Source organism: Sus scrofa, chromosome 1, assembly GCF_000003025.6.
Source record: "Sus scrofa isolate TJ Tabasco breed Duroc chromosome 1, Sscrofa11.1, whole genome shotgun sequence".
Taxonomy (NCBI): domain Eukaryota; kingdom Metazoa; phylum Chordata; class Mammalia; order Artiodactyla; family Suidae; genus Sus; species Sus scrofa.
Genome location: NC_010443.5, coordinates 123,351,171 through 123,363,988, shown reverse-complemented (window position 1 = coordinate 123,363,988; position 12,818 = coordinate 123,351,171). Strand labels below are relative to the sequence as shown.

Below are 12,818 nucleotides of genomic sequence, written 5' to 3'. Positions count from 1 at the left end.
AAGTGTGTAGGAGGCAGTAGGCCTCAGAGGAGCTTGCAGCCCTCCTGAGGTGTAGCATCAGTGCAGCTGGATCATGGAACTGCCCTGGAGAGGTATAGGTAACATGCTGAAAAACTGAGGAGTATATGCTGTTTTAATATAACAACTAAAATACATGGACACAAACTAAATCCATCCTGTCATGTTTTTGAAATTCTGGTGTATCAAGGTCCCATTAATCTTGCCTGACAGATCTGGGCCTCTACATAGCAGAGTTGTTGGGAAAACCCAGAGCAGAGCTTGCCATGGAGACACAACTACACAGGTCTGTGATCTTGCTATGTAAATGGCTAGTGGGATCAATGGGATGTTTGATGGTCATCAGGATGTTTTCAAATGTCTCCATTTCCAGGAGAAGCTAAATCTAAGTCATTCAGGTTTGATATAATTCTCCCTCAGAAGAATTTTCCATTAGAAGGAATAAACATCTTCTGATTTTTGCGACTCTCAGTACAGCTGCAAAGGACACATCAAGTGGGGTATGAAAGTTACCCAGAAACCACTGAATGGAGTAGCTGCTTTCTGCCAAATGTTCTACCTTGTTGTTTAACTTTGAACCCAAGCTCAGGCTTCTATAAATACACTGAATGTGATACCTTCTAGCTGACATCATAGCCAACCCTTGTGGCCCCAAAGGGAACATAGAGAGGGTATCTGCATTGATTTATGAAATGGAAATAGTCACAGGGATCAAAAATGATGGCAAATAGTTGGAACAAAAATGGATAGAGAGCAGAGAGTTGAGCTGGGGGAAATCAGACCCACTTACCTACTATGACATTTTTCAGTTAAAAAGGGTGCAACTTCCACTGTCTGATAACAAAAATAAAATTGACCTCTCTTTGAGAGGTCATAATTCAGGCTTGGATCAAGGATGCAAGACAGCCCATGTCCAGAAAAGTGGTTTATGACATTGCCAATAAAACCATTTTGGATTCATTAGCAGTTAGTTGAAATAACAGATATTGTGACATTGCCAGGTCCTGCCAAATGTATGTCAGGTGTCAAATGTACAAGACCCTCATGTTTATACAGACACTTGTGAGAATGTTAGAACCTCTCCATGAGACCCAATCCTATAAGTGAACCCAGTCTTGTATACACATGGGAATTTGCAAAATCATATTCATAGCCTTGTTTCCCTATAACCCTAAATTCAGAATAATATTGAGAATATTTTTTGTAACAATACATAACGTTAGGTTCACATTGGGTTTCAAAAAGTTTAACAAAGTAAATTGGCTTTTTTTTTTTAACAAAGTGCTCAAAATTGGCAAGTTGAAAATAAACTTTGTCTTCAGCTATGTATGTGAAGCTAATTCTTCTCCCAGTAATACTCTTCTAACATTAAAACAATGTCTTTAACCATTACATTTTACAATTGTAATATATCTCTAAGAGCTACAATTAAAATCAGAATCAAGTACATTCTGTGTACAGAGCTTACTGTGATTTTTTTTAAAAAACTAATAATTTAGATATATAACTTTTAAGTACACTAACATAATATCAAGCTAACTGTCCTTTATTTTGGCTCATCTAATTTACAAACATGATTTCTGAAGTTTAACAGTATTTGTAATGGCAATGTCCAAAGCAATTTTGGCTAAGTCAAGTGATATTTGTTGAACAAAAATGTAGTTGTTTGTGCAAGTTTAAACATTTCATAAGGCCAGCTGAGTTCATTTCAACCCTACTTACAAAATAATTATTGGCAAATGAAATGGGCTGAGGAGTAGAGACAAGACATTTTTAAGATTCTGAGATTTTTAAAACCAAATTCTTCAACCATTGAAACTAAAAGCAAAAGGTCACAGACAGTTAAAAGGCACAGTTTTAAATCTCAGGATTAAAAAAATGTTCGGACAAGAGAAATATTTACAGTGGAACAATGAGGAAAATGTTTTGTTACAGTCAGAAACATGAAAAATATGGCGTTGAAAATTGTTGGCTCTGAAAGACATAAAATCCAGACCAAGACTATTAAAAATATCAAAGTGATCTATGTGCCAGCTCTATTTTGTCCTGTTTTTGTAAAGAAAAGCCGTTGTTGAATATAATGCAGTCCTGCTTAAATTATCAAAGACATTTTCCATTTGCAAGCTGTTGTTTACCGTATGCTATATATTCTTCTACAATTTTAGTACACTTCCATCAGAGAAACATAGGTGCAGAGATAAGAGGGAAATTATGAGTCATACTTCAACTTCCTAATCAAGGTACAAACCCTTTCCAAACTAGTTGTTTGACTCATCTCAGTTGAGTATCATTTATGAGCAAGGTTTCTTTTTTTTTTTTTGGATGGAAAAGTTACAGATAAAAAATACTTGGAGGGAGTTTCCACTGTGGCTCAGCAGGTTACGAACTCAACTAGTATTCATGAGGATGCAGGTTCAATCCCTGGCCTCGCTCAGTGGGTTAAGGATCAGGTGTTGCTGTGGCTGTGGTATAGTCCAGCAGCTGCAGCTCTGATTTGACCCCTAGTTTGGAAACTTTTCCATATGCCATGGATATGGCCCCCCAAAAGACAAAAAACAAAAACAAAAAAACAAAAACAAAAACCCCAAACTTTGAGATGTAATGGACTGTTGGAAAAAAGCATCTGTGTGCAGTGGCTGCCTAGACTGAAATCCTCTAGTGCCAGAGAGCTCACCACATTGCAAGGAAACTCTCTCAGTGGGTAGCTTGACAGTGAGGAAGGTATATGCTAAGTTGAGCATTACATCGACTGACCCTGGGTTTATCTTCTAGACTAGACCTACTCCATCTTCTTTAGCCTAGTTTTCTGAAGATTTTGAGAGGACTTTGCTGTGTTCTGTGTGGTTTCTTCTTCCTTCATGCGGGAATCTCATTTCAACTTTGTTTTCATTACCCTTTACCGCCCTGAGGGGTTTAAAAACTTGATATGAATTGAATGAGCTTAACTGTTAAATATTCAATATTACAGTTAAAACATCATTTTCAAATTATGACATTCAGAAAACAAGAGGTTATAGCATTCAATCGAATTTAATTTGGGATTGTCCCTTTGTAACGAGACTAGCACTGACTAGCAACAGATGTTTAAGGAGGAAAAAAGGATGGAATTGCCTAATCTTGCCAACACTGTGTGTATTTGAGGGGAGGGGGCCTGATACTTTTTTATAATGAAAGGCACGTGCTCAAAGACAATCATTGAATTTGATGTTTTTAAAGTACCGAAATCTATTAGGTTAAACAAGTCACAGGATTAATTAGGCCATGTTTTAGAAACCATGCTACAAATCTATATATCTTGTTAAGAAATAACTCTGCTGTCTTGAAAGAATAAAGGACTGACTCACAAATGTTAAATTTTCTTCTAGTTGTTAGATATTTGGTACCTTCAGAAGCTGTCACTAACAGATCCAGGATAATTTAATTTCAGGAGACTGTCTCTAGACTGGCCCCTCCAATCCCACATCCATGCAAGAACACAAAGCCAAGGGGTACACTAAAAAAAGAGACTGTTTTATTGTGACATTTATGACATGGACCCCTTGTTGACGGCAATGACCGAGGCTAATCTTGGCATATTGCACAGGTGTGATGAAGGATGCACTGATGCTCCTCTGGCTGCTGAGGTTGTTTCCTGGTCCTCCCAGACCTCTGCGCGTGTGGGCCAGTCACAGAAATTTCCTTACCACTTGGTGTATACATTTAACAAGTCTTTGGTCTTAATAAGCACCATTACAAACCCTCACATTAAGGGCATTATTATTCTAGTTTATAAATGTTTCAATGATAAAAAATAGCACGATTACAGTATACACACACTTAATTTACATGTAATGTATTATACTCATAACTGAGATAAGCTACTGAACTAACTTTGGTTGATTGAAATTAATGAAGTATTTGAACTGAATACTTGTAATTTGGTTTCTAAGTTGTGTAAATATTACAGTGCATTTATAAATCTAGTTTGAGAATTTACTAGCACCAAATAGATATTATAAATGGCCAACCTAGTACTTGTATTTGGAGAAGCAAAGTTTTACAATTTGAAAAAAAAAATAAAAAGAACAGTCCATCAATTGAAAGCACATTCCTGTACATCTGCTGGAAGGATGGCATGTCAGCATGAATGGCCAACCCCCAGTGGAAATACATGTCCCAGTTTTTGAGAATCAACATATATGACAAAGTAGCTTAGCTACATACATGAGAAGCCTGAGAAAGTGGTTGTTTTGAACTAGGGGAGTCACCTGTACCTTGCTTTGGTAATACAAGAATAGTGCTTATTTATAGAAATTTATGTGGTGAAAGACTGTACCTATAATATGAAGATTCTGATTGGGGGAAAAATTCAGGTCTACCTATCTATCTTTGTTTTTTAATTATTTGGTCTCTGGATGGTGAATTAATGAAGCAAAATCTGAATTTTCATCTTCAGATTATCACCCAGTTCACCACTGAGGTAGTCTTTGTCATATTTATCTTCTAGCTGATTAAGTTCTTTCTTTTTGTAAAGTGGAGTACTACTGATTTGTAATGAATAGGTTCCAGCCACTGGCTTCTTCTTTGTGAAGTGGAGGTAGCTGATCCCTTCCTTTTGGTTGATTTTAAAGAAGCCGTTTTCATTTCCAGATTCAATCAAGTATCTGTTGTGATTCGTCAGAGTTGTAAGGGCTGGAAGGAGTTCTAGGATTCGGACCTTGTTACTGATGTGGGAAATATTGAAAGCAAACACGGCTGTCTTCTCCACATCCCAGCTCGCAAGGCTCACATTGGATTCTGTCTCAGGCTGATCCTGGAAAGACATATGGCAGTGTGTTAAATAAAAGGTAAATATGCCACTTATTACAGAAAACATGACTCAAATCTCACACTAACACACCTTTATTCTCCTGTTGTATATACTACCTCGAAAATGAATATTCATAAGACACTGTTTAGGCCATAAATGTTAAAGTGGCACATATTTATAATATTAAAACATAAACTTATGTCAAGAAGAAAGTCAAGCTGAAATCACTTGTATCTGGAGGTCTTCTACTGCAGAGGTCTGAAAGTGTGATCCCTGGACCAGCAGCATCAGCAACACCTGGGAATCTGTTAGAAATGCAAGTTCTCCATGCCACCGGAGACTTACTGAATCAAAGACCCTAGGAGTGTTTTCCAGAAATTCATTTTAATAAGCCTTCCAAATGATTCGGATGTACATGCAAGTTTGAGAACCACTGTTATAATAGATTGTTTTCTTTCCAAAGACTTATCTCATTTCCCAAACCACAGTGGGATGGGTTGCAGGACTGATGCTAAGAAAGAACCAGTTTATTTCAGTTTTGTTCACTGACGCAAAATCATCCCCACCGAAGGACACACCTATGAACCTACTTCCTGACTCTGATGATCTGCTAATATTCAATGCTTTTCACCTGGCTCCTTGCTTGCCTCTCTGGGACCACATGTGCTGGATTCTCTGGGCCTGCAGCCAGAGGTCTGGTGAATAGCTGTGCATTTCTGAGTTGACTGAAAGGCTGCAGCAGCCGTAGGCAAAGAAAACGAGGCTGCTTGAGCTCCATGTTGTTTTTGTCTAGAATCCAATTTCCCTCACCCTCCACATGGCTCTTTTCAGTAGAGGAGCCTCTAGCTTTCAGAACTTGGCATCCTCATGTAGGGAGCCTATGTCACTTCACTGTTCTGCCCACTTGCTGTCCTGGATCTCAGACCTTGTCCTCACAGCAGACTTTGGGTGGGTGTTTGACTTTCTTTCTGGCGAGACAGAGGAAATGAGCAAGTATGTGAAAACCTTTGAATGGCCACTCCCTAAAAGCAGCAAGAAACTCCAGAGAGCCCCACAGACTTGTAAAATGCAGCCTAGAGCTCAGGGAATGTCTGGATTTACTCCCTAGGGAGTTTTTTCACACTTTGGAGCATCCTCAGAGGAAACCACAGGAATCTGGAGGGCCTTTCTGCCACAGAAGACATGGGGAGAAACCACCTTCTGACCTACCTCAATGTTGAAGGCATCTGTTTCGTTCGTACTTCTCCGCTTCCTGCCCCGTTTGGGGTAGCCATTGATCTTACACTCATAACAAGCCTCTGGGGAGAGTGAGTTGTCATCCATTTCACCACTGGCAGGTGGCTCTGGGCTTCCTCGGCCCATGCCCATCCCAGAAACACAGTGCCTGTGGTAGAAGGGGAACACAGACATTCTTCATTAGAACTGGGAGATGAGATGCAAGAGTTCTGGTGAAGGCTGGACCTGTCTAGCGACATTTTAGCCCTTGATTATCTGTTCACTGGATGATCAGCTGGTTATGAGAACCACACAGAAATCTTCTGAATTCTCAGTTCCCTGAGTTGACTGATTTCTTTTTACTATCTCTAAAGGTCCTGTTTTACATATTTATTTGCCCCTTCATTTCCCAGACCTAATGTGGCAAGCAGTTTGCTCTACTGCTGGGGAGGAGACAGGGGGTGGAAACGAGACAAGAACAGAGGATGAGGGAGACTGTGTGACTTGGGAGGTTGAATAAACATGCCTTTTTTTTATGAAGAGGGCTCCACAGGACTGAAAAATGAATGAGACACCACTGTTCAATCCATTGCCCTTTTCGTGCTTAATCGATACCATTACTTCCATCTCCATTTCCACCAGCACCACTGTCACCAGCCTTCTCCGCTCCAGCTCCTAAGCCATTTCCCCTATTATCAGACCTCTCATTTTGGTCTGAAGCTCCTGAAGATAGGAAGAAAGCTCTGAGTGATAACTGAGGTTGATGTAGAAATAAACTGTGAAGATATGCAATGTATATAAAATACATGTGTCAGAGCTTGCCCAAATGTGGGAAATGGTTTCAAGTCATTCAAAACCACTAGGTCCATTGGCTCTGACCCATGTGAGGCTGGATAAACAAACCCATGCCCAAGAGAGAACTAGTTCAGCTGTTTTTCTTTGCTTTTCAGTTTTTAAAGCCAAGTTATAGAGAGAGGCTTGCATGTTTCACAAGTACTTTGTTTTGTTATTCTGCTTACTATTTCATAGGCCACTTGGAAACCAGGCTCCTCTTTCAAAGTATGTTGAAATATCTGAATGATCCTAAAAGAATCTTTATACTGGGATAGAGTCCACTCTAGTGATTCACAGAGGAGCCCAAACTGTTATAAATGGGTAGATTTCTACTAATGGGTCATACTACAGAGCAACTACTATTTCTCTCGCTTAGAAATAGTATCAGTTGACCTATTTTTATAGCTCATTTTCATTTACACCCTAAAGATTTAAAATGTAATGCCAATAAGCAGAATACTGTGAGTATTTTGCAGCAATTTACAGGTTTCTCTTGTTTTCTGTGATCCCGGTGAATCCAATACATTGTCTTTCCTCATCCTTTGTCTTGTACCATGAAATGTGTAAAAACAATAAAATGGATGAAATGATAAATGCTCATCTTGTGTGTGTGTGTGTGTGTGTGTGTGTGTGTACATTCACATAATGCTTAAATTATTGGAAGGCAAATTCCAAATTTGCAGGCTTTGGTTCCTTTCTCAGAACTCCTTTCCAGTATTTTCATATCCCTGGAACACCACTTACAAGAAGTGTGACTATAAAGTCCCACTGGCTAGAAGCCAGTTTGGAGTGTCACAATTTTTGCTGGGAAAATGGTTTTGGCATTAAACTCATAAAGAATGAGTCTACTGAGAGCCAGACACAAACATCTGGGAATTTGAGTCCTATTGCTGGCATTCTGTGTGCTTCCCATGAAACATTCTTTTACCTTCTACACGCCCCAGAATGAATCACTGGATGTTTGTGTGTGGAGAAATCAAAGACTACAGAATTAACGATTTGATATATACATGTATGTGTGTGTTGTATAATATGTGACTTTGCGTGTCAGTATGTATGTGCATATATATATTTAATGTCTCTGTGTTCCTAATTAACAAGTTAAAATTTGAGATCCTTCATAGGAGAGCCAAAACTAGATAGACAACCAAATCCAGATTAATTTAGCAGGGAAAAAGACCTCAACACTAACTTTTCAATTACTGAGTAAAATAAAAATACAGTTTCTCTGTCCCAACTCTCACACCTACGATGTAGTGAACTACTCCGCCTGGAAAATACAGCAATTATGTTAACTCTTTTTTTTTTTCTTTTTCTTTTTAGGGCCACACCCACAGCATATGGAGGTTCCCAGGCTAGGAGTTGCATCCAAGCTACAGCTGCCGGCCTACACCACTGCTCTAGCAACATCAGATCTAAGCCATGTCTGCGATCTACACCACAGCTGATGGCAACACCAGATCCTTAACCCACTAAGTGAGGCCAGGGATCGAACCCGCATCCTCATGGATACTAGGCAAATTCGTTTCCACTGTGCCATGAAGGGAACTCCTGTTAACTCTTATATTTAAGGCTGTTTTGCTGATTTTTAATGTCAATTTAAGTCTGAAATGTAAAGTACACTTTAAAACAGTAAAGGACTCCACAAAAAGGTATCTTTTTTGATTTATTCTAACAGGAGCTAGATGAGGAGGCATTTTAAGCCACGACAGAATTCTGCTTGCCCCGGGAGAAGGTGGCATGATTATCATGCAGTGTGAGTCCAATTCTGTCATAGGTCCTGGCCTCTGTACTCCTGAGGTATGAATCACTTTCCAGTGAGATGTGAGGATCAAGAGAATGAGAGGAATAAGCTGTATAACAAGGTATTTCCTATGCAGTTTCATTATTTTGACATTCAGTAAATTTCCAGAAATCAAGATGTCCTCTTTCAAATAAAATAACCTAAAACCTTTGCAGAACTAACTGCAATTAACTCATGGATCATAAAAGGTATGGTTCTAGTCTACTAGGACAGGTCATTTTGAGTTAAATATACTTAATTATGTTATGAATGAGACAGGCTTGAACCACGACGATGAACAGCAGTACTTACCCTTGGCCTATTCGGAAGTAGCCCGGTGGACAGCCACACAGGTAGCCGCCCTCAGTATTGGAACAGCCATAACTGCAGGGGGCCTGAGAAGAGCCACATTCATTGATGTCTTGGCACCCCCCACTGAACTGTTCATACTGGAAGCCAGCAGGACACATGCACTTGTAGCTCCCCAGGGTGTTGTGACAGGAGGCTCCTCCGCAAATGTGAGCACTGAGACATTCGTTTTCATCTGCAGGGAAAACAAGAAGGCACCATGTATGTGATACCAGCTAGAGGTTTCTAGGAGGCATCTGGGTCAGGCCACTTGTTGCTGATCAGCTGGCCCTTACCTAGGCTCTCAGGAAGGTATGGCAGGCACGGGTGGCTGGGGTGGGAAAGGGAACAAGAGAGAAAAATGTGGAGACAGATGTGGCCTCTTGCCCTATGGTGAGTAGACCTGATCTCTGAGGTCATGTGCACCAGGAAGAGTTCATTAGAGGATGGCATTTTGAGGACCAGCAGATTCCAGTCCTCACCTGAAGCCAATACTAGTATGTTCTTCTCCACAGGAGTATCCTGTGAAGAATGTGGGGATGGTTCATGGCTGAGGTTCAGGGAAGGAGGGAAGAAATCTGGTAGTTTTCTGTGCCTTTGCTTCACAAGTGCCACAAGATGAACCATATTCCTAGAGACTGCTTTCCCAGGCCTCTTTTTTTCAGGATGAGTAGAGCTGGCAAGAAATGATATCCTGCAAGTAGTGTCCAGCCCACTTGCACTTCCTTTTCAGAAGTCTCTAAAAGCCCCCAGGTGCTAGCCCTAGGGATGAATGGTGCCTTCTGGAATGTCTGCTTCCATCTCTGAATGGGCCCCCTTATCCAAACCAGCCTCCTGCCCAGAGTGTCTGGGCCATGTCTAAAAGTATGGCTGGAAGAGATTCAGTGCAGATTCCACCAGCAATAATTGGGGAAAACCCACAAGAGAGACAGATGCTTTAGAACCAGCTAGCCACAGGGACCAGCAAAGTCTGATGGTAATAAGTAGGAAAAAGAAATCTAACTTTTACAAATCAACTCAAATGGAAAAAAACAAGTTTCTCATTATTTATGATTTATACTTTTTTGAAATCTCCAATATATTTTTGCAGACCTGCCTTTGTAGGGCAGGATGGAAGCTGGCTGGTTAAGACTTTTTTTTAATTGCTACAGCCCATTTTCAGGCATATGCTCATTTGAATGCACGTAGATTGACCTTCTTCTTACTTGGTAAATACCTGCGTTCAATGGAGTGCCACTTAACCTGCCTAACAATCACAGAGGTAGGTGGTAAAATCTTTGTTTTCCAGATGAAGAAAGAGAGGCTCAGAAAGCCCCTCCACAATCCCCCAGCAACAGCAGCAGGGCAGAGATGCCCACTCAGGTCTGTCTGACTTATATAAAAGTCAGGTGCTTTCTTGTATATCACAGTGTTTCTCAAGAGACTCACCCACATTCAAACTGATACTTCCTTGCTCTTTTAGTTTTACCTTATTTGCCAAGATAGATTCATTTTTAAAGAACAAAGTTGATTACGATGTTGTGGTAGTTTCAGGTGTATAGTAGCAAAGCTATATTTAGATATTATAGTTTTTCAGATTCTTTTCCCTTATAAGTTATATGAAATATTGAATATAGTCCCTTGTGCTACATGGTAGGTCCTTATTGGTTGTTAATTTCATATATAGTAGTATGCATATTTTAATTCCAAACTCCTAATTTACCACCTCCCTTTCCTCTTAGGTAACTATAAGTTCTCTGTCTGTGGGTCTATTTCCTGTTTTGTATATGAATTCATTTGTATAATTTAAAATTTTTTTTTTAGATTCCACATATAAGCAATATCCTATGATATTTGTCTTTGGCTTTCTTAGTATGATAATCTCTAGGCCCTTTCTGTTTTGTTTTGTTTTCACTAGGAAAACAGGTGGGTAAAAATGGTGAGGACAGAATACTTGCATATATATATGTATATATATATGTGTGTGCATGTGTGTATATAGACACATATTCATAATGCCTTCCATCCTTCCTTCTCCTTTCCCTTCCTTCCTCGACCCGCCCCTCTTCTTTCCTGTGATGTGGTTACAGAGAAGAGGAGTAGATCCACAGTAAGAGAGCCATTGGCTGAGCTGCCTGCTATGGTTTGGTGCCTGACTATGCATCTCTATAAAATTCCTGGTATCCAAGGGCTCTCAAGTACTCACCCAAAGTCTCTTAGGCTCTAGGCATCCTAAAACAAAATAATTCACTATGCTATTGCTTGTGCTCTTTCCCCCTTATTTTAAATCAGAGATGAGATGTGTTATAGAGACCAGTGGAAACCATAGACATCTAAGGATGAAGAGCCAAGGGTGTTTAATTTGGTGAAGGGAATATCTCTGGGCTGGATGTCTTCTCCTTGCCCCTTGTGTCCACCTCTATACTTCTCACCTGCTCCCCAGCCCTACAAGGCTAATCAGAATGGGGCATCAATAGGCTCCTCTCCTGTGTCCTGTACTTTTGGTTGGCCTCAGCCATCTTTTACCTGTTGGGACTCGGATTAAAATCCCTAAGGTGTGGGTATATATGGGGAAGACCTATCAATACAGACTTAAACTTTCTTTGTTTTGTCTCAAGGGGCAGAAATAGGACCAATGGTTAGAAGTTAGAAGGAGAAAATATTCATTCTTCATGAAAAAGATGTTCATAACAATTGACATTTTCTATACATAGATTGGGCTATCTTGGGAGAGGGTGATTGTCCTTCCAGGATGGAGAGGGATTGATAACGTTAGGAGAGAGATCAGACTAGATCAATGTTAACGTTCTTTCTAAATTTGAGTATCTGTTCCAGTTAAGACCTCTCCTTGTTCCCTTTTCACATTCTTTTTTTTACTTTATTATACTTTTTCCCCCCTGAGAACTGAATGTAGTTCAAATTAAACTTGCGTATTTGGGTTAGAGAGGTGGGGTAGAGTGGAACACTAATTAAGATAAAAAAATTGGCAAATGTTCAGTGTTTAATGCTTGAAAATAGCCTGTTTGTGCATTCACCCTTTCTATCACTATACAGATAACATGATTTGTTTAATCTGTTTTGCACTTTTCCTGATCTTTTTCATCCTGTATGTGGACCCTGGAGCAGATGACTCCACAAGGAATTTTTATACACCCTAAAATTTTTGTTTTACTCTTTCTTTCTTTTTTTTTTTTTTTTGTCTTTTTTTGCTATTTCTTTGGGCCGCTCCCGCGGCATATGGAGGTTCCCAGGCTAGGGGTTGAATCGGAGCTGTAGCCCCTGGCCTACGCCAGAGCCACAGCAGTGCTGGATCCGAGCCGCGTCTGCAACCTACACCACAGCTCACGGCAACGCCGGATCGTTAACCCACTGAGCAAGGGCAGGGACCGAACCCGCAACCTCATGGTTCCTAGTCGGATTCGTTAACCACTGCGCCACGACGGGAACTCCTGTTTTACTCTTTCAACTGTTACTCAAATTGGTGATGGTTTTGCTCTTTTCATAAAACAAGAGAGAATTTTAGGAGTTCCCATTGTGGCTCAATGATAACAAACCCAAGGAGTACCACTGGGGATGTGGGTTCGATCCCTGGTCTAACTCAGTGGGTTAAGGATCCATCATTGCCAGGAGTTGTGGTACAGGTTGCAGATGCAGCTCAGATCTGGTATTATTGTGGCTGTAGTGTAGGCCGGCAGCTACAGCTCCGATTTGACTCCTAGCCTGGGAACCTCCATATGCCACAGGTGCAGCCCTAAAAAGAAAAAAAAAAAATTCTAATTCTAATGAAATAGCAGTAGAGTCTCTGAAAGACTCTCCTTAAAAGCAGATTTAAACCTACCCACTGTCTTCTAA

The 12,818-nt window shown here is 40.2% G+C and overlaps 1 protein-coding gene across 1 annotated transcript in view; it reads right to left on the bottom strand.

The window, feature by feature from the left end:
• Positions 4,340-12,818, bottom strand: part of FBN1 (fibrillin 1) — a 257,639-nt gene continuing 249,160 nt past the window's right edge. The window contains 3 exon segments of the mRNA NM_001001771.1: positions 4,340-4,810; positions 6,017-6,191; positions 8,952-9,183. Of these exon segments, the coding sequence (NP_001001771.1) occupies positions 4,421-4,810; positions 6,017-6,191; positions 8,952-9,183 (797 nt within the window). The 3' untranslated portion in view covers positions 4,340-4,420.